General features: G+C 39.3%; 2 protein-coding genes across 2 annotated transcripts in view; one reads left to right on the top strand and one right to left on the bottom strand.

The window, feature by feature from the left end:
• The first annotated feature begins 1,334 nt into the window (after positions 1-1,334).
• On the top strand, positions 1,335-26,887 carry dars1 (aspartyl-tRNA synthetase 1). Its single transcript, XM_029529987.1, has 18 exons — positions 1,335-1,471; positions 4,106-4,208; positions 5,792-5,821; positions 6,192-6,249; positions 7,849-7,941; positions 9,115-9,217; positions 13,821-13,923; positions 14,830-14,910; positions 17,260-17,319; positions 19,913-20,024; positions 21,499-21,633; positions 23,036-23,183; positions 24,603-24,749; positions 25,082-25,124; positions 25,458-25,538; positions 25,812-25,923; positions 26,111-26,182; positions 26,315-26,887. Exons 1-18 carry the CDS (start codon positions 1,449-1,451, stop codon positions 26,404-26,406), a joined length of 1,596 nt encoding a protein of 531 aa, XP_029385847.1. The 5' UTR covers positions 1,335-1,448; the 3' UTR covers positions 26,407-26,887.
• The window catches only part of LOC115061586 (protein lifeguard 3-like), a 5,143-nt gene continuing 4,254 nt past the window's right edge, over positions 26,590-27,478 (bottom strand). Inside the window, exon 13 of the mRNA XM_029529989.1 lies at positions 26,590-27,462. Within this exon, the coding sequence (XP_029385849.1) occupies positions 27,313-27,462 (150 nt within the window). The 3' untranslated portion in view covers positions 26,590-27,312. The remainder of the gene's footprint in view (positions 27,463-27,478) is intronic.

Here is a 27,478-nt window from a genome sequence, read left to right as displayed (position 1 = left end):
TTTCATAAAACTCCCATGACAATTTAAGATCATCTTCCAACTAATATCAAAGCTTGCATGTTCTCTTGTGAAGAGACACTAAACACACAACTCTAACACGGCTTTATCTTATCTAGATATACTCAGTGAGATGATGACCATCTGTGATCCTGTGACCTTAATATCTTGCAAAACATCAACACCATCTTCCTGTTCAATCTCACAAAAATCTTTTTCTCACATTTTGTGTTTGTTTAAACAGATATATGTGTGTGCCGTAGTTGTATCGTGTTTCCTTTATTGGGTTAAAGGCCAAAGCTGTTGAAATAGAGAGGAAATAGTTTATTCTGGGGATTCATTACCAGTGCGCTGGAGACCATTGTTCAGTCTGGATATAGCCTTGTTTTGGTTTTGCTGTTGAAAAGTATTAGAAGTGTGATTGACAGCATAAGTACTGCTTAAGCGCAGTGATTATTCAGAGCAATTTTGCAAACTATGAATGAAAGGAATACAAATACCCCCGACCCCTTTTGGGCAGCAACCTGATTCACTAATGATTACATTGTTTTGGCTGGAAAAGTGAGCAGCAGGAAGGCTGTTTCCTGCATCAGGGGCTCCTGTGGTCAACAGCCTGAGAAAAGCTTTGATGACACCCCCACTGTATTCAAACCATCATTCACTGTGCATGACCATTCCTGCAATGGTCACTGGATACCTGGGTGTACTAAGTGCACTCAACCAAAGGCGCGAAAGTAATTTCATGGGGGTTAAAAAGGCCACACATGATGGTCACTTGTGAGCAGTGTTATCCCCATGTGCTTTTGGGGTTGTAGGTAGGTGTCCTAAATTTATTTAGCTAGTAAAAACACTTTAAAGCGTGATTTCTTTCATTAATGTATTCACTGAATGATATTGTCATATGCAGGCCTCATAACAGTTTATACATTCTTTCTGCCTGAAGGGACCATTGAATCAGGAATCTTTAAATAATATCATCTAATTATTCAAGGTTTTCCTGATATCGTGTGGAATGTTTATTTGCATTTTATTACCAGAGATACCCACAAAATGACTTGTTATGCACTTTGACCAGCCAACTGATGGTTTATAATGATCAGTTTTGTATTTCACTTGCAGTCTGACCTTATCATTTACATTCTCAGTCAGTCAATAGTCGTCTTAAAATTGACTGACATATTTAAGGGTGAACTGTTCACCTTAACACACCCTGTCATGCTCCATTATTTTGTCCACCCTGTGTGCGGCCATCACATAATACATCAATGGGAACGACACTTCATTGACTGGTTTCTAGCCGGAACCCGAGGCATCCGGTATTCGGTGCTCCGTCAAAACAGGTCGTTCCTTCCCGTTCCCACCCATGCTCTGAACAGCTGATGTGGTTCTTCCGTCTGTCAGGCAGCCGCGAAACACATTTTCTCCACGCTCTTTTAAGAATATAGCTCGACATGACTAAGGAGGGAGTCCAGGGGTAAGAATGGCGTGTGTGTTGTTCGCGCCACAACTCACGTCGCACAACATCTCCGGCTCCGTAGCGCCGACTGGGTTAGCACATGTAGCAGCTAGCTAGCGTTTCCTCGACATGCAGCGGATTGCATCAGCTGTCAGCGCAGGGGAAGGAGTCACACCGCTCATCCGAGTGAGCAAACGGTGTAAATTATGAGACATGTAATTATAAACACGAAGACGAGCCCGTTCTTCCCCTGTAGAGAGGAGTTGAACTTCAGGTCACACTGGAGAAGTTCGTCGCTTTCACTTTGTGTCTCTACCGCTGACCGTGCCAGTTACAATAATATCTCTTACAAACCAGAGCCTTCTGGTGAATTAAACATATTCCATGTTGTTGTAAAGTGGTGATATTAAGAGTGGAGTTTATGGTTTGCAGCATTAGACTGAATGTTGTAACGTCAAATTCAATCTGTGCATTTGCATAGATGCCAAATTTTGATATGTCTTGTTATGAACTGCATGACATCCCTTCCATTTTCATGATTTCACACCTTCCTCTTTTATAGCACACAACACAATAGTTTTATTTCATAAACAGTTTCCAGACTCCCAACTTGTCAGGTCATGCTCATCCACATTCCACTGTTTCAGTCTCCCCTCTGGTTGGACTTACAGAGAAGACAGACACTTTGGTGTTTCAAACAAACCACTCTTCCTTAGGTTATTCTAACATATTGCTGAGAATACATTGAGTATTTCTGCGAGAATGAGAAGATGGGTGTAGTTTATTACCAATAAAACAATTCACATGCTTGCATTGAGATTGCAAATGAAATGCAGTCAAGTGCAGTAACAAGTTTGTGGTAACTTGGGATTTTTTAAAATTGATAAGAATTGTTTAAACACATTAATATCCAACCACCCATTCTATTTATTGTTCTTTTAGGATGTAAAAATGTCCCCAGAAGTGTAACAGCTGACCTGTGAGACAGTGTGGCTTGTAATTCACCCGTTGGACAGACTATTGTTCATCATGACATGTGCTTCAAGTGTGAATTAACTAGTGCCAATAGTTGGTTGACATAAGCTGTGTATTTTTAACTCCACAACATTCAGTCATTTGGCCAAGGTGTGGTTTACTAACAGTGAAAAGAAAAGGGAGACAAAGTTTGTTTACTGGCTTGCCTCCTGTCTGTAGGTGGTTTGTAGACATCTGCTCCTCACAGTAAGACTGACATCACCTGCCTGAGGCTAACAAAGATTGTTGATCCAGTTAAACGGATTCAGCTGGTTGGTGGAGTGTATAATTAAACCAATTAAACAATTGTGTTTTTATTGATATATATTAGCCTTCTTTTATTTGATGTGGACGAAGTTCAGAAGACAAGATAGCAATTCATGTGTACGTATGAGGTTGGTTGTTTGTCCTTTGGTCAGTTCAATGAGAAAAAGGGAAATTCAAGCCCAAACTATATTTTCCACAGACTTCATATATATAACAATTTAATTCTTAATTTCTCACTGAGGAGTCATGTCAAATTCAGTTTTGGCAGAAGGGGAAGTGTAAAACCAGGTCTAAAGTCCTCTGTTAGAAGTCGTCATCTGTTGTGATTTTTGTTTCTTGTTTAGGTTTTAGTGCTATTCATAGTGGGCCTCTGGTCCTTGTTATTTCCTGTGACTAAATAGGCACAGCTCCCATATTACTCACTGCCCTCCTTCAGGTCAGAACACCTGGTTGTTGGAAAAACAAACTTCCCTCATTCATTTATTATCGTAAGAGTTATGCAAGTTAAATTTAATGGTGTTTCAAGGTTAGCCCGCAGATCATAAGTCTCAGATCCTCTGATTTGACAGCTTTGTAGTCTTTGAGCTTAAATATGGACTCGTCGCTTTTTTAACATGCAGCTGACAGCAGCATAAAGTTCCTGATATATATCATCACACAATGTTTATCACTCACATTTGGTTTTTGCTATCAGTTTTTAGGTATGGTATTTGATTGTTTTACAAAATATGAAAGTAGAGCTTTCAAATGCTGTTATGAGCCTGAAATGCAAAATGTGAAGTGATGCCCAAGTAGTTAGCATTTCTAATTGGCATTTACCAATTATAACTCACACTGTTGTTCATTTCTGCTGTTATTTTACTGTGACCCAATTGTTTGATGGGGTTATAGCGGTGTACTTAAGTCTGCTAAGAAAATTTACTTTATAGGCAAATGTCACATGTTTATCAGGTCTGACATTGCGTTGTTATAGCATTTAGTAAATAAAGAAACCTTTACTTTCAGATAGGACTGTTATCGTAAACAGATAATCTGTTTTCTTCACAAATTCTGTAATGGATTGGAAAAGTCTTCGCGAGACTACTGTCTTCTGAAATCCACTGTTTATCCAGCCGGTGTTACTTTCTGACATCTCTGCTTTTAAGAAACTCTCATCCCTCATTTTATTGTACTGTGTGAAAAAATACAAAACAAAACAAAACAACAATGGGAATAGAGGTAGCTCTGACTTAAAAGCTGGAGGTGGCCATGGCTCAGACTTAGGTAGCTCAGGTTTTCCCAGGCAGTCAATAACTTCCTCATGGGATGAGGGAGAAATAAGAGGCGGAAGTGGACTTAAATGTTTATGTAGTGTGTTTCTTCCTGTTTCAGAGCAACAGAGGACGAGCAGCAGGCTCAGTCAAAGAAAGCTCTGAAGAAACAGCAGAAGGAAGCAGAGAAAGCTGCAAAGAAGGCTGAGAAACAAGCCAAGCTGGTCAGTGCTGTGGTGCTTTTTTTTTCTCTCTCCACTTCTTACAGCTGGTAAGGCTGTCACGTGCAGGCATGATGGGAATTGTGGGTCCAGGATGGCAGATTCGTCGGCAGGGGGGCATGTGAAGCCATTGTTTAAGTATTCCTGTCATTTAAGCTTTGTTTATGTCAACCCAAACAAAGTGCTATTTTCTTCTCCATTGAATGCACAGCATATAAGCTCTCTCTAATGCGAAGTTGCTTCTATTCCACACAGTTAAGGTCAAACTTAATACAGGGCCCTGAGAGACCAAAACCTGTTGTTGATAGTTATGATGGTGAACTCCGACTGTGAAAGAACACACACAAAAAAAAAAATCCTGCACATTAGCAAACATCAACATCATCTTGTGAAAAGAAATTGTATTTTGGGCATTCAATGTGTATATATCTCAATATGCCTTTCCAAAGGTATCTGCAAAAAGTGCATAAAATGTACTTGACATTATCTAATCAGGAATTGAATGGAAAATACACCTGGCCTTCACATTAAAACACATTTGTTGAGGTATAGGCAGGAAGTGATTGTTACAGGAGGCAGCTTATTGGATCACAATTCGCCCACAGAAGAAATTGCAAACAGCAGAAAATATTTGAATATGTGCAGTAAGTATGTGACTTGAGTGCATTTAATCTGGTCAGTATCCAAACTTATTTGGGTGCATCTATAGAGTCTTCCTGGGACAGTCCCTTAAAGCTGAATATAAATGTGAAAATGTGAAAAAAAAAATTAGACACATATAGGTTTCCTGTCTTCCCAGTGGATAAACCTTATGAGCATATTTCATAAGTTATTTGATGCTGTTTAATACATTAGCTATTGCTCCATATAGTAGTGTAGTGTGATAAGCATTACCTAGGGACAGACCTGAAAGCTGAGCTGAATGTTTATTGAGTGTTAGCTGTGTTATTTTCTGCTGTTCACTTTTCTTGCTGACACTTGTCACTTTAGTCGCTCCGTTGTGGGATTGTGGCTTTATAGCTGCAGCAGGTCTATATTCGGTTGATCGTAAACTGCTATATCATCCATCATGAGACTGGATTATCATATCAAGGATGGGTGATTCCAATTCACTCCAATGCCACCAGCAATTTCCTACTCTGATATCAATTTGCATAGAAAATGGAATTGTAACGTTGCCAAGATTCGATCTTATTGCACTCTGGTAGTCATTTGCCTGTACGTCACTGCAGAGATAAAGAATATCTGTCCTCTTGCGCTGCTTCTATTTCAAAGCAATATCTCCTGCTGCCATTGCTCATTGTCTATGAAGCGTTGGAGTAATGTGTAGAAGAGCTGTGCATTCCAGGGATCTAAGGCCTGGCTCTAGGACTGAGCTATGATTTATTAATTTCATTCAAACTCCTGATAGCACAAGATAAAAACACAATTTACATGACTGTTGTCGCAAAACATTTAAAGTTGTTCCATTTGAAGTTGAATGTTTTTGAAAAATTTTCATGTTTGAATTTAATAGATAGTCCTCTTGTTGATACCGACTGGGTATTGGTAATGCCTTAAACCCCTGTCACCTCTTTCTGTTTCAGGCTACTGAACAACAAAGCACAGAGGAAGATGTAAGTATTCCATACAGATCACAGTCTCTGACCCGTTTCCTGCCTTTCTGTCTGACTTTGATTCATCCTCCGCATTCACACTTATGCAACCGTTTGTATGCAAATACCAGTATGCCGAACTACTGTGCCCCTCTATTCTTTTCTACAATTCTCTCATAAGATCATGATAAGCCTCATTATCTGTTCTGTCTGTGTTATCTGAGTGGCAGTAGACAGACTGACGCGCCTGAAATCAAAGTGCCAAAGTTACTGTTTAAGAACAATAACACATTTCAGTGGTGAAATGTGAAAAGCAGTGTGATGTGTTTTTAAGCTATTTAATGAACTGACTGATGTCAACTGCAGCTAAAATGCACATATATTTTCACAGGACTTTGCCAAAGACCGTTATGGTGTATCAGCTATGGTCCAGTCCCAAGAAAAACTGGGTCAGTATGAAGACTTTGTCTGTCACAATCAACCGAAAAGATTAATTTAATATGAGGTGATATTTCATGTAGCACGAACACTGTTCTCAGTGCATCACATTGGGTTGATTACCCCCCTTAAATGTTTTTAACTATATTTCATCGTGTGTGTGTGTGTGTGTGTGTGTGTGTGTGTGTGTGTGTGTGTGTGTGTGTGTGTGTGTGTGTGTGTGTGTGTGTGTGTGTGTGTGTGTGTGTGTGTGTGTGTGTGTGTGTGTGTGTGTGTGTGTGTGTGTGTGTGTGTGTGTGTTTTGCCACTCTGTTTTACAAGTATGTCTGCATGCCAGCGCAGTGAAAGAAAGATATGCATCTCAGAAGAAATTACTCACCCACATAAAAAGACACAGAATATATTATAAAAAGTCCAAATCATGCAATTCTTCTGGTTAGAACAAATATCTTATTTTAATATTATGATAAGGTATCAAGAGTTTTTTTCCATTCCTGAACAATGCCATGTATTGAGTTTCCTATCGGTCATTTGACACCGGAAGTAGAAACTACCTCAGAGAATAATCCCTTTACCACGTCTTTTTATTTTCATCTATTTGTCAGACCTTAGATAGTAATGTCAAGGTAAGACAATTTTCTTTTAATTTGAAATAGGGTTTCGTATTTCAAAAAATTATGGGTGCAAATTTGAACCAAGCTCCAGTCATGAAGTGGGTTCAAGATCATGATTGATTGATGTGACTCTTGCCTTGATCCTGTGTAAAAGACAATGCAAGTCATTGTTGAAAATGTTGAAAAGTGCAGGTTGAACATGAAACTGGGATATTTAATCTAAACAGACACTTCAGAGGTGAGGAAATTACAATAGCATGATAAAATGGAGAATTTGCAGGTCCTTCATGTGCTAATACACAATGACATCCTGATCCAAGAAGTTTCAGGTTACATTTGTGTGGTTGTCAAACGTTGCTGATGTAGCATGATTACAGCTGATAAGCATCATGAAAAAGTCTTCTTCCTTCTGTCATCACAATTGCACCAGCGTCCGTGATAATTGCAGCTAATAGCGTGTGATAACTCCCGGATGAACGAGGCAGCAGACAGGCCTGTCGAGGTCATACATCTGTCTGGATGCTCTTTCAGCTCCAGTGGCAGCAAACAAAGTGGGGCCTCCCTCACCTGCGTGCTAAGCTCAGCCATAGGGATGGCGGGGAGAGGCTTTTATGTGGGTTGATGCAAAGTTCCCAGCCAAAAACGTCGGCTCTGTTTTCTCTGGTGTAGCCTCGGTGTCTGCCTCTTCTGCTCACTGATGACTCTGAGTGACACAGGTGAAACTAGAGTCAATTTGTCATAAAGCCCAGAGAGAATAGGTGAGTTAGACAGCTTTCAGTAAGCCTCCTAGTATGTCTTATTTATTACAGAGGTCTGTAATTTGAGCATTTTATTGTGTATATGTCCACACGCACATGCATGATTGTTCACATTTCTTTCTGCCTTTGGGAGTGTATAGGTAGGAGAAGTGGGGGTGGGAGAGTCCCTGTGCAGAGTGAGGGAGGCAGAAAAGTCCTTTGATGTAATGCGATTTTGGTGTCTGTATGTGTGTGCCAGACAGGGCATTGGTGCGAGTCCAAGACCTTACTCCTGAGAAAGCTGACCAGCTGATCTGGCTGCGTGCCCGCATCCACACCAGCCGAGCCAAAGGTAAGGGCAACCCTCCCCTACTCCCACCCCCTCTTTATTTTGTTTACCATTCTTCCAGCTTAGCCCACCTTTCTTTTGTGTAGAAAACAACAAAGATTTTGTGATCTCTGTGTTAAACCTCAGTACACTTCACTGCAATGTGTAACACTCGTTCCTCAGCCAGTTCTTCACATCACTTGTAGTACTCGGGACCAGATGGTGATACCAGTTGGCTTTGACCTAGTATTTTTTGACTGATATCAGTCTCTTCAGGGTGATCAGTGGTGAAGGTCAGAAACCAACAAAAAGACATGTCCTGCTTTCAAAAAAAATTCGTTTTTCACTTTTGAAAACAAACCAAACCAAATCTCTGTCTGAGATTTTTTTTTTTTCCTTCTCGGGGATCATGGAAACAGTCATTCCATGTCAGGCAGAGTTTGACAACCTCAGGGTGTTTTTGATATCATTGTCAGATTAGTGTGTCACTGCCAGCTGGAAGATCAGATAACCTCTATTTGCTGCATCGCAGCTACTGGCTGCCATATAACTGCTGTATTTGAATACAATGAGCCTTCTGAGTGTTGCCAGGTTATTACATCTCTGTATAAAGCATTGAGCCTTTTTACTACCATGCTAAAAAAGGTGATTATAAATGCACTAAAGTCTCAATGATTATATTTTGGCTATTTTCTATCATGATAACTTCCAGAGTTAAGAGTCATTTCCCCTCCACTCATAAGTTTATCATCTCTGCTCTCCCTAAGGACGTCAGCGTGAGCAGAATAACATCCTGATTTTTTTTTTTTTTTTTTTCTGGAATGAAGTACATCTGGGATTTTGGCAGCACTGTTATCCTCACACACACCCTTCTCACAGGCAACAAACATCAAAGTCTGATTGTCCACTGGTTGGCTAAATGTTTTATGCTGCTCCTAGGTGTGTGTGTGTTAGTTAGGAAGGTGGCAATAATCTTTTCTCCACAAGGTGATCTTCAAAGAGAAGACTCATTTACAAATATCTGACACTTTACCTTTAAATGAGAAGTTTACAGCTGAGGATACACTCGTCATCCGTAGGAACACTTGTGCCTTTGGACCATACTGAGTGATATTGCTTCAGAGTGAACATCTCGAACCTTTATCATGACAAGCCCCTTCAAATAATCTATCTGTCTATCTGTTGTTTTGTTTTCAGGGAAGCAATGCTTTTTGGTCCTGCGTCAACAGCAGTTTAACGTGCAGGCACTAGTTGCAGTGGGAGACTGTGCCAGCAAGCAGATGGTCAAGTTTGCTGCAAAGTGAGTACTGAAACTGCTTTTCCTGTCTGAGAGGGCAAAAAACAATGGTGGGAAAATCCTGGTCCCCAAGTGCTCGCTGGCCCATTTTCACACATTCTGAGTGAGGTGGATGGTGGAGAAATCAATCATTTTTCACTGGACAACAAAAGCTGGCTGTTAACAGGGCGGGATACAGCAGCGTTTTAATGGAGCAGTTCCTGTTGAGATGGCAGATACAGCAGCATGGATCAGATGAGGAAGAAATACCTAAGAGCCAAGCACCATTAGTCGTATTTGCAGCTAAATTGTAGCCCATTATTGGTAGTCTATGAATGAACACAGTCATTGGCAGATGTACACTTTAAGGCTACCACGTTAAGGGTATAAGGCTGATACTAACAGTTTTTTTCTGCCATTGTTCACAAGTGGAGTGATTTGTGTAATGATTTAAAATTGTGAGTTTCAACCCCTAAACTATTCAGTGTAATCCAGGTCCAGATTAGTATACTGTGTTTTAGTAAATTATTGTTTTCCATTGCTTTCATTGTTTGATAAATCAGTACCTTTGTAAATGGGGGAGGTTAGGTAAATCGCTTCACTTGCTCCTCAGTTGTTGCTAAATTAGACAAAGAGCAACACCCGTAACTGCAACCTGCCTAACTAAAATGGCAGTTATGGCATTGGATAATACAGAACTGAAGCAATGAAGAGTCTGTAGTGTTACTTAATACTGTACAAAGCAATCCAAGTATTAAGTAGCACCTATTACAGCCTTAAAGTTTTGCAAAAAGCTGTCATCAAGTCTGCAGACAGAACAAGTGTCTGCTCAGCCTCCCAGACAAGCTTGAAAGAAATCAGTTTAATTAAAGCTCTTAATTGAGGAGCACATCACTGACAGCGAAAAGTGTGGCCCATTAGTGAAGATGTATAAGGCTCTGTCATTGTTCCAGACTCGTGCTCAGCACTTTGCTGCTGCTCACACCCTCGGATAGTTAGGAATGACTGGCAGGACGTGCTGCTAGAAAAATCTGCCTTACAGAATTCAAAACTGTTTTATATCAGGTAACATCTACAGTAAACAGCAGGGTAAATATTTCTGTAGTTAATGTTAAGGTTTGAGCAAATATAAGCAACCATCTATTCCAGACGGTGCAGACTTAATGAGAGTTTATGGATGTACCTGCCTGAGTTATATGTAAACAGTCAGAGCTACTAAATGTTTGATGAATATCCAAATGGGCATAAATTACTGTTTCACTTCCATTGATTATTCTTTTGTATGATAAATGAGAGCCTGCCTCTGGGCATTTTATGCTAAGGTTTACAGGAAACTTAACTCAGACATAAATTCTTTTTTTTTTTTGTTTTGTTTTGTTTGTTTGTTTGTTATTTTTTATGAGGGCAAGGTCACTGCTGCTCTGACTTGAATCCTGACCTCTGTTGACTGAACACACTGATCCCACTTTGTCAGAAGTGACCAAGTCATAGTTTTTCGCTATCACTCAGCTGGCCAGCTCCCAGCTGTCCCTGAGATTCAGCTCTTGTGTTCCCACTGTGCTTTGTAGCTTCAGATATGACACTGAAGGCAGGTGAAAAGAGGCCTGCGATCTTTAACTGTGTTTTTTAATATGGTCCAAAAGTTGGCTGTATGTCACAGAGGAGGTTGTTCCATTGTGTTTCAATATATTTTTGTAACGGTCAGATGATTTCTTTAATGTGCAGTAGTTCCTTAGTGTGGTTCCGCAATATTGCGGTTGAGCAGTTGGGTTGTTGTGCCACACATTGTCACCTGACAACAGAGCAATTGAAAGTGAGAGTTTCCACAACGTTATGGGTCTTGTCTCATAAATCAAAAAAAAAAAAAATATATTGTCATACTGCACTATAACCATTCCCAATATTTCTCATAGAATCAAAATGTTACATGTTTTGTTTAGTTTTTTTTGAATCTCTAATAATATAGAATAGCAGGTGTCAGTTCCTATGGCTTCCTGGTCCTGCTGTAGTTCAACACACTTTAGGGTGATGATTGACAAGCTAAGTAACCCTGGATTACGAGTTAATCCCTCATGATCATGAGGCAGGCAGAGATGACATTGCTGAGGAAGTCTCCTCTTGCATATTGTATATCCTAGACATCCTCTTCTTACTCACACAATTTAATTAAGCAATCTTCAGACTCTGCAACTGTTACCCAACTCAACTACTTTAGATTTGTTGAGTATTTGGCTAAAATAGAATTAACCATCATCCTGTGGGAGTGTTGTGCAGTTTGAAGCACAAAAGATCAGTTAAAATTTGAACTGGCTCAATCAATCAGATAATTTTTTATATTTGCTGATTTTTGTCATAATCACAGGGTATCTGATAATGTGTGTGTGTTTGATCCTACATAGTTATCATGAGTCAGCCATTACATATAATATAGGACAGTGATCTTTACCATCCCTTTAGATTATATTCTGGTACATGAGCATCTGAAAGATTTAGACGAAAACCAGACCAGTGATAGTATAATGTTTAGTATAATAATTGTAATGCAATTTATAGTCATTCTAATCCTGTTCTTAATTCAAATTCTCATTCAATTCTTTTTTCCCTTTTGATCTCTAATGCATGAAATGTAAGACCCACATTAAAAACACAGATTCATGCTGCATTTTTCCCAGAGCTGTATTTTTTTAATTTCCAGTTGATATTGTCAAATCACTGTTTTAAGTTAATCAGTCTGTTAACTTTGGTGTGTGTGCTGAATGACATTTTACCAGCCTCTGGGCCCTGCAGCGGAGGTTATTAATGTGGGGATTTATTTATCTAACTGATCCCCTACTAGAGGGGAAGGCCTATGGAGGAAGCATTAGGTGGGGCTGAAGCAATAGCGTTAACCCAATATTCAAGCCCTCATTACTGCTTTTTAATGAGGAGAAATTAAGGATTTCAGCTGCTTTCCCATCTGGCCTTGCACTGCCTGATGGTCAGAGTTCTTCCACGCATCTCGTGATACTGTGAATTTCAGTGGGGAGCCTATACAGGAAGATGTTGGCTTGTTATGAAAGCCCAAAGCAATACAACAAAACAGCGGTTCCCCTAGCATTTTTTTAGTTTCCTTTGGCTTTATTTATACCGCTGCTCTCAAGATCAAACTGTTTTTGTGGCCGATATGGGTACTTCCCACAAGCTCACACTATGAGGAATCTGTAACCCTTCGTCAACAAGCTGCAAATCAGTTGTGTCAAAGCACATCTCTTACTCACCTGCTTCCATTAATTCACTACTACTTCTGGATGACTAATAAAATCATTCAGGAATGGAAAGTGTACTGTGAGGATTTAACAAACTGCACTTGAACTGTGTTAGAATGCAGTTTACTATCATGTATCTCCTGTCATCTGAGTATCTAGAAATGCAGTGTTTTGGAGGTGTAATATTGCAGACTAGGTATGGTCTCCATGCTAATTCTACATTATGCTCCTTAACAGCTGGTGTGTTTCTCTAAGCAGTGTTGGAGTGTCTGGCACTGACACCCCTGCATACAATTTGTTTTCAGTTTTGAAATCCACTGAATCTATCAGAGCAGGGACATCCCTCTCTAGCTTAAAAAATTCTCATCTCTGAGAGCAACATATATAACTAGCATCTACAATGGACTTTTATAGCACATTCATTCATAGGATCATCTACATCTTATTCAATATATATTGAACTTAATACTTGCATGAAGGCACTGCACTGGACTTACTGATGGCCCTTCTTTAGATATGTCTGGTGTCTGTGTCAAGTCTGCCCAATGAGTAAGTGTACATGTGATGTAGGTAAAGTTTATTTCTATTGCACTTTTCACAAATAAAAGTCACAAAGTGCTTGACAACAAAATAAAACGAATCTCACAAAACAAATTCAAACCGACATATATAAACCAGCGAAGGAAAAATAAGCATTTAGAATGGGTATAAGGTACCAACAAAACATTTTGGTAATCCAATGTACTCCTTAAAATTAATGCGATGCCACCAGATGAATCACTGCACCAGATTTTGAAAGCAAATATTGAATTGGACTACTTGGAAAATCTGGTGACAGGAATAACTTCAGGGCCCAAAATTAATTGTAGTGAGGAAAATTTTGGCTTTTCTATTTACTTCCCCAACAGGATGACATGTCCCATAATAGTTACGCTTGTCTACAGCACAAAGTGTGAAATTGTGACATATTTTCTACAGTTTTGAGAAGAGAACAGGGTTGGAAGGTAGCAGCAGTTTTGTTTTTTTGTTTTTGTTTTTTTTTTTAATTTATTTATTTTTTGTTTGTTTGTTTTTTTGTTTTTTTCACGAAAGCTATGCATTTATGTGGTATCTCATCTAGCTGTCTCTCTCTGCGTTGTTGAATGTCAGTGCAACGGCTGTAATTTTAGGATGTGTAGTGATTTTGAAAAAAAGAAAACCACAACTTAAAACTGTTCACCCATCTACGACAGTAGCTCCCACACATCACAACATCAACAATGAAAATGCAAGTCTACAAGCAAATGTTAGTTTTAATGGAAACATTGTTCTTGAGTGGTCAACTTCCCACACAAAGTTTGTTTCTAAATGCTTTCTGCTGTTTACCCAACTGTCTACACCAGCATCACCAAAGAGAGCATCGTGGATGTGGAGGCGTTGGTGAGAAAAGTGGAGCAGAAGATCGAAAGCTGTTCCCAGCAGGACGTGGAGCTGCACATTGAGAGGGTGGGCATAGTTTCATTGCAGACGTTATTGTATGTGAACACAGAGCAGATGATGGGGCTGCCTCTTCATCTAAATTAAACAATACAATCAAGATGTTTTCACATCCCTCACAGCAGTAGGGAGCCACATAGGAATTACACAGGTGGCATGCAAAGCCCTACACATATTAATTCATTTGTGTTGGGTAGATGCATATAATATGACATGATATACAGCATAATAAAATATGCAGTAACCATGAAATATTAATATCAAGTTAGTAGTACTCATATGAGAACATCCTAATGGGAGATACTAGGCTTCATACATCTGTTGTTCTTCAGTTCATCAGATTGCATTTTCTATTCCCATTACGTATGTTTTTTGAATTTTGTATCACTCTTGTCAATGACTTTCCTTAGCTCCCTACACTCATATTCGAGTCAAATGTATTCACTGGAAAGATATTAAACACATGACACACACTTAATTTGACTGATAGCTTCATTATTAGTGTTTTCTCTAAATTGTATGGTATACTTATTTTGAAATCTGTTAGTGACTCTGATGCTGTGATTTCCCTACATACGTTTTGCTTTTGTAGCAGGGACACTTAATTTTGCGAATTCAAAAACTGTCACATAACACTCAACTGTGATACAGGTTGTATTTTAAGACAGAGCAAATTCTTCTTTGAGTTTTTGCATTTGCATCCAACACCTGTATATGACTGTTAGCAGCACAGAAACCCATCGTGAGTCACTCACATATATGAGGTTTTAACAGAGGAGGCTGTCACTTTCTCTCACCGGTAAACCCTTTAATCTGTGTACAAAGTCTTGGTACTTTCCGTTGTTAGAAACATGCTCTGGAAACATTGGCGGTATGTCACCTTTGGGGTTTTAACATTGTTTTTCTTTCACTCAGATTTTTGTCATCAGCCAGGCAGAACCTCGTCTCCCCCTGCAGCTGGACGATGCTGTCAGGCCTGACGGAGAGGGGGAAGAGGTAAGAATGGAAGTAGGGGTAAAGGGATCAGTGGCAATTGAAGGCATACATCACCCAAAATTATATCAGCCTCCCTTGGGGAGAAAACAGTGTCTTAATAAGGTGGGGGTTTTGCTCATTTTAGGCTAACCACATTCATTCTTTTCAATAAAGCTGTGTACTTAACTTCACATTAGGACACTATAAGAGCATCGCATAGGTGATTAAGATCTTCCTAAGAATTTGCTATTATGTGGCATTTTCATGAGAAAAATCCCCTCATGCTGTCTGAAAGTTTTTAACTAGCTGAAAAGGGGAACATCTAGAACATGAACAGGGGCCGGGTATCCCTGGTGTGCAGTGGTACTGTGAAACCTTTTACTGTCAGGTGAACAGAATCAGGTTGTGCCAAAAATACAGCTCAGTATCCGCCAGAAAACAAGGTTCCTGTTGACTCTGCCCCTGACACTGCTTTAATTTAAAAACAAATCTGATGATGACAGTCACATTAAGAGGAACTGTGTCAGTGTGCATGAGCAGTCACTTTCCCATGACGTGCATGGAAAGGTTTCATATGACTATGTGATTGCAACAACAGTGAAGCTAACCACCGAATCCGAGTTAATCTTATTTGTATATTAGCAGTCAAACTGTAGCATGTACTTCCCCCTTTACACACTGAAGAATTTGTTAGCAGCAAGGACAGATACCAGTGTTTTTAGCTGAGTTGAGGATTGGGTAATCAAAATTAGATAAACAAAACAAGATCAAGAGCAGAATTGCTTTCACCGATTAGCATCACATTCAGTGAGTGAAATTACCACATTTGACGACTGCTTGCACAATTCTCTAGCTTGACTTTTGGACACCCCCTCAATTCCAATTAAGGAGATTTTCGCATTTATTTTATTTTTCATTTGTGAAAACTGAAAACTTTTTGCATCTAAGATTTAGGAGCTGTTTATAATGGGTAAGCATGGAGGCCTTTGAGGGTGCTGTTTTGGGCTGTCAGTCACTGGTACAGCAGGTGAACTTCATACATTATTGGTTTCTGATTTGATTCAAGAAAAATTATTACTAGATTTCTGTTCAGTTTAGATTTTCTTTTTTCACTGTCAGAGCTGTTGCTGCCTGGGAAATACATGTCGCCATAAATGTAAAATCATTAAATAGCCACAGCAGTTGGTTTTTGTTTTTTTTTTTTCCCTCTTCGATAGTTTATTTTATTTTATTTTGCCTAGTTAGACTTTGGATAGGAATTCTGAAATGTTACCATGCTTTTAAATGATAAACAGAAGCAATAAAACTTTGGCTGCCTGTGTCTGTCCTGTTCATATGTTAAATGCTGCATCTGTAGTGCTAGATGTTGGTAATTTGGTAAGACGAGTTATTGCTCTTATTACTACAATTATCATTTGTCCAATGATAATGAAACAAAAAGTTTTATAGCCCTCATCGATTTTGTTGAATGGTTATTTGATGCAAACCTTCTTATTGCCGGACAAAAAAAATCATCTTAGTTTGGAATCTGCATCATGAAAATAGTTGCAATAAATGCCCCACTCCAACAGCTGTTGTTTTCCTGCAGCTGTAGACTGTCCAGGGTTTTATTATCATATAATTTTATGTATCACATAATGAGAAAATAAATATATGGGTGTCGCCATACAAAAGACAGCTAAGAGCCCTTCTGTTTATCCAGTAAGTCAATCTATGTAGCTGTATCAGCATCCCAGGTGTTTTCTGCAGGGACTCGATATGCCAGTCACACACTTGTTATACCATCTGTCTTCCCGAGAGACACAGACTTTAACAGTCCTGTCTGTCCAACAGTCCACCCGTCTAACCTTTTGTCACTCTGCATGTTGGCTGTTTGGATCAGGATGTGGCCACACAGGCTATTACCTCAAACTCCAGTGGGTACTATGAGGAAGCCTGACATCCATGACCCTGGAAATAGTAGTTCCTCCTGTGATGAAATATTTACTATTTCATTTGGTGGTGTTGTTTTTCTTTCTTATCTATTGTTGCCTTGTTGTCTCACATTGCAGATGTCTTTGGTTATTGTTGACCCTGTAATATTTGCTCCATGTACAAACCCAACTGTATTTTGTTATTTAAGCTGAGAGCAGTTGTTAGTGCTCAGTGTTTTTACAAAAAATAGTACATGCACCAGTTGATTAACTAAAAATCTTGTGTTCAGATGATATTTGAACTGGGATGATTAAACTAAAACTGTTTCACTCAGTGACATGTTTAATATTTTTTATTTAGCACTGAGTTTGAAAAAGGGTAAAAAGTTGCAACTATGCTGAATATTTCATAGCTGGCTGGGTATTTGGTGATTGAGATTGTTTCTTTTCCCTTCAGGAAGGTAGAGCCACAGTCAACCAGGACACGAAGCTTGACAACCGAGTGATTGATCTCAGGGTAAGTTGCTACAGTTGCTCATAGTTATCTCCATAAAGTGATTTGTTTAATTTCTCTTAAAAAAAAAAAAATCATAGCAATAAATACAGTACCAATTAAATTAGTCTCTCAAGTGTTTTCTAGTAAATTAGGAATCTTATTTGAATCAACAAAATGTAAAGTAAATTCCAAAAGGATTAAACCATCACACAGCAGATGAAAGTATATTTTTTCACAGTAAAGGAATGAGGAATAACTTATGATCGACTGTATGGATGCTACGTTAAAGTGAGACGAGGCAGTCAGTGATTTAATGGGCTGATACTATCAGTCATTTGTAGAGTGGGAGACTTGCTAAGCCTGCGCGAGCAGCAGAAGTGCCTGATTGTTTTTGATCTGTGCCTCCTGCGCTGATGATGCGACAGGCAGGAAGGCAGTGGCATCACAGCACAGAACTGTGGAGTTCACAACACCTGTTTCTATGACACTGTGCACTTTGAGCTCACGGACTCTACTCTGTCATCAGTTTTACACTTGAGAACGCAGTGACTATAAACTATAAAGCTTTTCCCACACTCGCAAAGAGACGCTCCAGCTCCAATGGAACTGCCCTGTAACTTGACTGTCGTTAATCATGATGTTGTTGAAACTAAAACGCAGTAGAAATATTCACTTATTATCATAATGGCTTAGCGTTCAGTCACGTAGGGTTAGTTGTTGAATAGAGTCAAAACAAATATCAATGTTAATACAAACTTCATTAACCACAGGTTTATTTTAGGGCTGCTACTCGTGTTCAGCGTTTGCCATTAATTATTCAGCTGTTTAGATAGAGCTACACAATAAAATTTGTGTCTAGTATTTCAAAAAATTGTGCTCACAATCATGCAAGGGAAAAAAATCTAACAAATCTCATCCTTCCAGATGCTTGGAACAAGTCAAAAGGTAGAATTCAGCCAAAAAGTAGCTCAATCAAATTTTAAGAATTTGTGTTCAGTAACACATAGTGGTGCAGCATAGTGGTTAGCACCGTTGCCCCACAGTAAGAAGGTTGTGGGTGTGATCTGGGGCCTTTCTGTGCGGAGTTTGCATGCTCTCTCCGTGCCTGTGTACCTGTGCCTCTGGGTACTCCTGTTTCCTCCCACCGTCCAAAGACATTATGTTTGAGTTAATTGGTGACTCTAAATTGTCCGTAGGTGTGAGTGTGAGTGGTTGTTGGTCTCTGTGATTGACTGGCGACCTGTCCAGGGTGTACCCCGCCCTCACTTAGTGGAAACGGAAAAGCGATAAAGCAATGAATTTTCTACTCATGATATCTTTCAGTTTAGGCTCATGTTGCTGTGTGTAACGCACCCTTGTAGTTCAAAAACTGACACTTGTGTGTTCTACCATAATGCTGCCATGTTACCTGCATGTATTAAACTCGTACAAAGAGGGTTTGCCAAGGGTAGAGGATTGAAACCTTCATCTGTTCTTGGAAAGACCTACAAGTTGATTTACTGCAAATTTTAATTCGTATAGTGCTTTGAAACCTGCTTGTGGCATCTTATCACCGCAGCTGGGTTTCTAACCAAGGTTTTTTTGGTAATGAATGGTACCTGCCCCTTTTTTCCCACACTGTGAGGACACCATTTGAGAGAAACAGTTTCACGACAAACCGCTACCCTCTTAACACTTCTGTACCTACTCACTGTAGAGTTTCTGTAAACAGGAAATTATTTCTAATTTCAACTACACAGTCTAGTTTTCAGTCAGTTTTACCAGGGTAAAATGGGGCACAGCCCAATGTGTGTAATACATGTCACACATGAATCAGTGGTGGTGAGGGGATTTATATGGTTCACAGATTTTTAAAGGTTTTTGATGAAGGATTTTGAAATCGGAAAGTTTTATGTTTTTCTCTCACTTCTTCATTATTGAGTATGAAGACCTGAAGTATTCAGATTAGAAATGAGGGAGAGGTTCTGTCAGACAGGCTCGAGGCATTGTCTGTAGAATAATGAGGTTGCCAGTATTTAGACATTATCACCTTTCCATTCTGCCAACTGTCAGTCAGACAATGCACATTCAGGACTGGACAGGCATAGGAGATTGGTAAAGAAGAAGAACCCTTTTAATTAACAGTCCTAAGCATTGTGAAAAGACAAGGGCCTGTCTTTATGAAGATCTATAATGACATAGGAGCTGAGAGCCAGTACAGACAATTTGTAGAAATCTTGTGGTCATTTAAAATGAATCAGATTTTAGGGAGTGTTCACTTACCGTTTCTCATGCCCTGTCAGCTAACTGCAGGAGTATTGGGGGATTTTTGAGGCTTCAGTTTTTACAGTTATCTTCTGTTTTGACAAGAGCCGCACCCCACCTCGTTTTCAGTATTTATAATTATACAGTACATTAAGGAGTTGTATTTATATTGGTTTAACGCTCCTGGGGCTCTTGGAGTGTCTTGAGTATTTTGCCTTTGTCAACAAACAAAAGGTCTTGCCCTTCATGTTGAGGAGTTGTAGATGTCGGTGGTCTTTTTTTCACACATCTGCTGTGATTGTGAGGTAAGTCAAATAACTCATGGTTATTTGTGGTTGTGGTTATATGTGTTTTATGGTTCCTCCTCCAGACAACCACCAGCCAAGCCATCTTCAGACTGCAGTCTGGAGTGTGCCAGCTCTTCAGAGACACCCTCACCAAAAAGGGCTTTGTGGAGATTCAAACCCCTAAAATCATATCAGGTGCAAAACTCCATCCAACACACTGATTTCAACAGAAAACTGCGACTAGTAGCACTGGGTCATTTTTAATTTGTTTGAGAAAAGGCATACTTTCAGTTTCAATGTCATCACACTGTTATATGGTGTGGCAGTTGGAGGTTTAACCACTTCAGGGCGCCCATTTTTTTTTGTCTAGACTGTAATAGAAATCAGGTGTCAAACTTGAAACTCAAAAGAAGTTCACAAAAAAGTTTCTGAACCTTAACACAGCCTTACACATTTCAGGTCAAGAAAACACACAAGAAGGTATTAGAGTTTTATTGTTTCAGACCAATCAGGATTGTAATCCATCCCACATCGATCAACTCTCACATTTCCGCCCTTCTAATTTGACAGGGGAGGCCTTCCTTAAGCTTGGTCCCAAAAGGCTTTATCCCACATAAGTGAAAGAAGAGAGACCAAAAAAAAAAGCACCTCCAGGGGAAAAAAAAAATCTTCTCACCAACATTCACAAGATTTCCCTGGCAGTGACTTCTTTCTTCAGGCTTTTTCTCAACATCTGGTGTTGGGTACATTAGGGCTGGGCAATATGGAAAAAAAAATCCTATCACAGTTATCTTTGCAGATATTGAGACTGCAATATCCAATTACAACTTCAGTTAGGATGATCGTTTTTACATTTTATCTTCACCAGAAATAAAAAGATTATTGGATCTTTTACCTAATAAACAGGATCCTTTACATCTGGAGAATATGATTTGTAGGCTGGGGACATTGTCTTTTGGTGCTGACCTTCTTTTAATTCCATTTCCATTTGCCTCATTGTAATTTTGATTATATTTCAATCGTGTTCATTCATATTCACATTCGACCTGTTCAACAAATTGTGCTAGTACTGCACCCTAATCTAAAGTCCTCAGCCCCTCATGTGCTTATCTGATTTAACAAACTGGCACAGCCAATGGCACTTGCCTGTCCTTTATTCTTAAGCCAGTAATATGAACCCAAGCTGCCACATCAAAATTCAAAATTGCCGCTATTATTTTGGCGGCACCTCTATGTCATAGCTGTGTACTTTGCAAAAACCACATCTTCCTGTCTGGCAACACCCATATGAGATGTAGTGAACAGTGTGTGCCGTGTGAACCCCCACCCTTTTTATGATGATATTCTGACGGCTCCCTCGGATTTGTATTTTTTGTGTTATACAAACATCCCACCCTTGTTCATCAAAAATGTATTATTTTAATTACTTTTTAAGAGCAATTGTTAACATTCAAAAAATTGCTGCCCTCAGAGATCTTCATTTTTAAACAAGTTAAGACTTTTTTAAATACATGATTTGTATTATCATGAGCGCAGTTGTTTAGGTTTGTGAAGATTTGTGAGGAGTCAGGTGTATTTGTGTATGAGCTCTAGCAGTTAATGGTCATTTTGTGCTGCGGGGCAGAAAAACGCCAATTCATATGTTAAAGGTGCCTTTTCTCTCTCGTAGCTGCAAGTGAAGGCGGAGCAAATGTCTTCACGGTGTCTTACTTCAAAACTAGCGCATACCTTGCCCAGTCTCCCCAGCTCTACAAGCAAATGTGTATCTGTGCTGACTTTGACAAAGTCTTCTGTGTGGGACCAGGTAAGAAGTCCTCACATCACGTCTTGTCTCTCCACATATTCTTATTCATGTATCGCAAACAGCCAACAGCATTTAGTTTATTAAACTTTAACAGACCTCCCTGTGCTGCTTTCACTTTGGTCAGAGCCGCTGAGGAGCTGTTGGTGACTCAATTGTACCTCTGAAAGAGTTTAAGATGGTGTACTGAATTGAAGAGCATTTCCAGCCCTTGTTTGGCAGACACTGTTGCCACAAAATACGACAAAACAACATGCATAAATACATTAGCCCATTCACAGAGCCACCGTTTTTAGTCAGCAACTGATGTTAAGCTGGTTAATGAATCACACTCAATATTAAAGAAACATTTGAGAAATGATGCATATGCATCCTTTTTCCCAGACTGAAGTTAGGTCTGTGTTTGCTACTGTGTACTGACTGTACACCAGAGAAATCAAAGGCCTTAAGGTCATCACTGCTTCTAAGACAGTACCGTTCTCACAGCTGTTGCCTTAGTTACAGTTGCCCTGATTTAAGCAAGTGGGAACAGCTCTCAGTGGCCTGTGATACGGCTGCGTTTAAATGTATGGTCCCACTGTCTAACAGTGGCTAAAGCAGTTCATCAGGGAGCAACCAGGTATAAACACACTTCTGTTCTTCAGCAGGTGTCTTGTTAATTTTGTTTGGGACTGTTATTTAATTATTAATTTATTTTTATTGCTTGATTTACTCAATGTATTCAGGATTCAGATTCATCTAACTGTGAAGGTTCTAAATTAAAACTGTGTGCGCATGCAGAAGCTGAGCTATGCATAACCACATTTGTAAGCCATACATATGTATGGATCGGCTCTATAAACTTTGGTCATTGTGAAATTGTGTGCGTGTACATGTGCCCCAATTGTGGGCACATATTTAATCAACCAGTTCCATGAGTGCGTGTCACCCACCTCATGCGATATATACCTATATGTAAGTAGGACAGACAACAGAGTTTAAACTCATCAACAGAGGTATCTTTATGCTCAATTATTACACACACAGCTCTGGCTGACTATATTCAGCAGCATTTTGTCAGGCAAGTACCTGCAAACTTTCATCAGCAGTGAAGTCATCCTCAGAAAGTTTAATCAGTACTGATTTAGTTTACAGGACTCAGGAAAATGTTTTGCTTTACAGTCAAGAATACAAAGGAATCAATGAGAAGATAAAAGTGGTCAAGTTGCAATCTCTTTGCAATAAGATTATTATTATGACTGCATTTTTACTAAAGTCTTAAAGTACTAGTAAAGTAGACTGAGGGATTCAGTGCACCCAGCATACAATAATACTGAATACAAGACAGATGTGTGTGTGCTTGAACCATCCATTTTATTTTTCTTTCATTGAAATATTGATGTCTAAACATGCACCATTATTTCAGTTTTCAGGGCAGAGGACTCCAACACCCATCGTCACTTGACTGAGTTTGTGGGTCTGGATATTGAACTTGCCTTCAACTACCATTACCATGAAGTGATTGACTCCATCACTGACACAATGGTCCAGATCTTCAAGGGCTTAAGAGACAAGTAAGATTAGGATTTATTTGTGGTATTTATGAAAGCTTTCTACAAGGTTCCCGTGACCCGACCCTGGATCAGTGGATGAAGATGGATGTATATAAGGTCAAAAAATAAAACACAGATATATTTGTTTAAACATAACAAATGATATAGATACATTATATCGATAATGTTCAACCTGTTTGTTTTTATCTCACATTGATGATTGCATAGCAAGCTGAAATTTTTTACATGTTGGTAAAATTGTTTGAGCTCTTGAATCCAGTTTAAGTGCTGTCACACACCTCTGTGTGCTCTGGTAGAGTCCGCTATTCCCACTCTGTGTCGGTGTGGTGAACTGCCAACAAACACAATGTAATGATGTGGCGCTATTGCCTCCTAGTGGTATGAATCAGTGCAGCACATGCGATGAGCTGTGAAAGCAGTTGATGGGGTGAAATTGTGAGAAGGTGAAGCTGAAGTGAGAACTGAGGTCTCAGTTCTCACACAGGCTGCTGAAATCTTATTTTGTGGTTTCATGTTTCTTTTATGCCACTTGTGTAATTGCTGACTGCAGCTAGTGCAAGGATGAGGTCTGCCCCCAATTGCAGTAAAGTCTTGAGTTATAGAAGTCCGCTTCTGAAAGGTTCATTTAGTGTGCTTCCATGTGTGTGTGTGTGTGTGTGTGTGTGTGTATAGTCCACAGAATTCAGCTCTATGCTGTACATGTTCAAATAGGACCCAAACGACTTCAGTAAAAAAACAAAGACAAGGCTTAAAGGTTCTCCACCTCATTTGATTTGTTCTTTTCATGTGCTGTGGATTGAGGGACTGAACACGTATTGTCGGATTTTTGTCTAGTAAGCAATTGAATTAGATAACAATTAAGGGGGATTTACCCAATGGCCTCATGTAATTGTAAAATGCCACAGCGTTTATGAAGAAAACAAGAAGAGGTTTCACAAAGGACAGACTGATACTCTCCAGTTTCATTACCACCTCAGAAAATCCCCTGTGAACTCCACAGCTGTGAAATAAGTCTGTGGAAGATGGTATGCCAGAGATAAGCTAGTAACCCCTTTTCTACAGTCAAATAAGTCCCAGTCAATAGTTTCCTGTCTTTTTATGACATTTTAAGGGAATTTTAAGGGAATTTTAAGTCATTTGAATGTTTGCCATTTGGTATTATTTTACAGACTGTTCTTTCTTGACGTAATAAGTGACTGCATATTCACTGGAATGAGTTTGCGTTAACATAAAACTTGTTCTGTTTTAGGCTCATTTTGCCCTCTTGTGTTGTTTTCAGAACAAATCAATTTACTGGTTGTTTGATGTCCGAACAACAAGACAAATGGTCCTCTGTCATCTCACATGACAGAGGACCATATTGTGGCTCAGGTCCATTAAAGCATTTTTAGTTTATTCTGCTTTGTTGTTTGTGTGTAGCTTCCAGACGGAGATCCAGACGGTGAACAAGCAGTTCCCCAGTGAGCCTTTCAAATTCCTGGAGCCCACTTTGAGGTTGGAGTACACTGAGGCTGTGGCCATGCTGCGTGAGGCCGGAGTGGAAATGGGTGATGAGGATGACCTCAGGTCAGAATAAGTCCTAGGCTCTGTGCCGCCACTTCCTCCTCAACTTGTCAGATGCCATTTAAAAAAAGAAGTTCATTTTAACTTTTGAAGTTTAAAGAGAAAAAGTGAAAAATGTAACAATAATTAATTATTAATTTAAGATTCAAGTGATTCTTGTGATTAGTACTATTCTGCTCAACTATTGGAGAGGGCAGACATATTTACTGTGTAAATAGATTAGTTGAGAATTAAATGATTGTTTAATATTCAGTCACACAAATTACTGGTTGCCACCATCCCACAGTAACAAGTAGCACTCAGACCAATCATTAATGCTTTTTTCTTTTCTGCAGTACACCCAATGAGAAGCTGCTCGGCCGTCTTGTCAAGGAAAAGGTATGTTCACTTATCATTCATTATTTAATGTCAGTGTAAAAAAATATGACTGCTGCTCAAATGCACAATGACTGTAGAAACTGTCAGCAGGTTTTACAACACTCATGCATCTTTAGTAGTAAACATTTGATGTGGTTAAACAAGCAGCTACTTTTCTATACTTTGAAAAGTATAGATTGATTAATGGATCATGTAGTATGATGGAAGATGCAGTTTATTTACTTAAAGTATTATATTTTACTTTTTTCTACTTTTGTGAAAAGACAAAACATGAATGCAATTATCAGTCCTCAGAATGTGACTTACAACTGTATCTGCACTCATTTTTCTCAGTACGATACTGATTTCTATGTGCTGGATAAGTATCCACTGGCTGTTAGACCCTTCTACACCATGCCTGATCCAAACAACCCTGTAAGTTGCTCACCTAATCATATGTGCACATATTGACTACAAATCTACAGTAACAAATGTATGTATGTATAATTGTGTAGATATTAAGTTACTCTGTGATCATCCTGTACATAAAGTTGCATTGTAGTCAGAGAGCTGCTTCAGACTAGTCAAATTCTCTGCTGGCTATAGCTCAAAGATGGATTCAACTCCCATTACCAAGTGTTGCCAATTTACAATCCTTTTGACTTGATTCTTCATATAACGGGTGATGTTTATTCTTGTTTTGTTCAGAAATACTCCAACTCCTATGATATGTTCATGAGGGGTGAGGAGATCCTGTCTGGAGCTCAGAGAATCCACAATGCTCAGCTGCTGACTGAAAGGGCCATCCATCACCAGATTGGTAAGACCAAGTGGAGAGATCACCATTTATTAGACATAAAGTGACTTGCGCACTCATTGTCTCCCTCTGTTGGTGACCAGCTACAAGTACAACACCAGAACATTTGTTGTAATAATGGTGTGGAAAAAGCTATTTCAACTTTTGTTTTTTGAAACAAATGGATCCATTTATTTTTGTTATCCAACAGATCTGGAGAAGATCAAGGCATACATTGACTCCTTCCGGTACGGAGCTCCCCCACATGGTGGTGGAGGCATTGGTATGTCCAAGAGACAGATCTTTTGTTGAACTGAAAATATCCCGTTCTATCAGAACACATTGGTTATGAATATGCTTCCTGTTAATCCCAAAAATAAGGATTTTAGAGTGACTCAATTGTTGTTCTTCCCAGGCCTAGAGAGAGTCTGCATGCTGTACCTTGGTCTCCACAATGTACGTCAGACCTCCATGTTCCCACGTGATCCTAAGCGCCTGACACCTTGAACCTTCCACCATCTGGACCGACCAAATCACTGCTGGACTAACACACAGATGCTGGTGATAGAAAAAGGAGGTAGTGGAGCTGGTGCCACCCTGTGACTATAACGTGCCACTATGATTAATCATTAAGATGACAGAATAAAGCAGCTGCAACAATAGGGTCCACTTTATTGTTTGGTGCGCATGGTTGTCGAATAACAACAAATAATAGTTTGAAAAACGATAGAGAAAGAAGAGTTGGTTAGTGATTTAAGGAATTCGCTGAAAATCCGCACACACCTAATCAATCTTTTGATCATTGAGTCAGTGTTTGAGCTCTTTTCTATGGAGATGTTAAAAACTACTTTACTACAGATCTGGGTCCTCCCACTACCAGCACAAACTTAGGACTGATGATTGTGGTCTCCCGCAGTATGTCTGTAACTTCAAGTCTTTTATAAATTAACAACAGAAACAAACTAATTAAAAACCTCTCAGACATCAACTGTGTTCTTTGTTTTTGATATTCTTTCTTCATGCTGGATCACACTGTGGAGTACTTATTACATCAACAAGGATTAAGTTTGATTGAAGTAATAATCTACAAACTACTACATCATTTAAATGTGTATGTTTAACATGGATGGTCTACGTAAGTACCACTCACTAAAACATAAAAGGCAATGTTAAATTACAGCTTCAGTATCTCTCCTCAGTCATACTTGGATCACAGATTCATACAGTGCGGGAATAAATCAAAGTGCTCAAGTGTTATTGACTTAAAAATATGTACAGTATAATTCAATTGACAATGAAGAAATTGAACATTTACAGTTAGTGATGATTGGTTCTACACTCACGTTCATGTTTCATTGTGTTTAAAGACAACATACTGCAAACCTGAGGACAAGATCTTTTCTGACCATGATCTTATTCAGTTGCAGCTCCACTGATTTGAAGGATGAAGAGAAAGATGTGAACAATGTCAACATAGAGGGAGAGGGCGCCATAGATGTATTCTTCTGGGCTGATGGCCAGCTCTCGGTTTCCAATGAGAAGCTGAGTGTTGTACACTAAAAACTAAATCAGAAAGGGA

Source organism: Echeneis naucrates, chromosome 21, assembly GCF_900963305.1.
Source record: "Echeneis naucrates chromosome 21, fEcheNa1.1, whole genome shotgun sequence".
Lineage (NCBI taxonomy): Eukaryota > Metazoa > Chordata > Actinopteri > Carangiformes > Echeneidae > Echeneis > Echeneis naucrates.
Note: the sequence above shows the minus strand (reverse complement) of the source record. Positions and strands in the feature narration are given on the sequence as shown.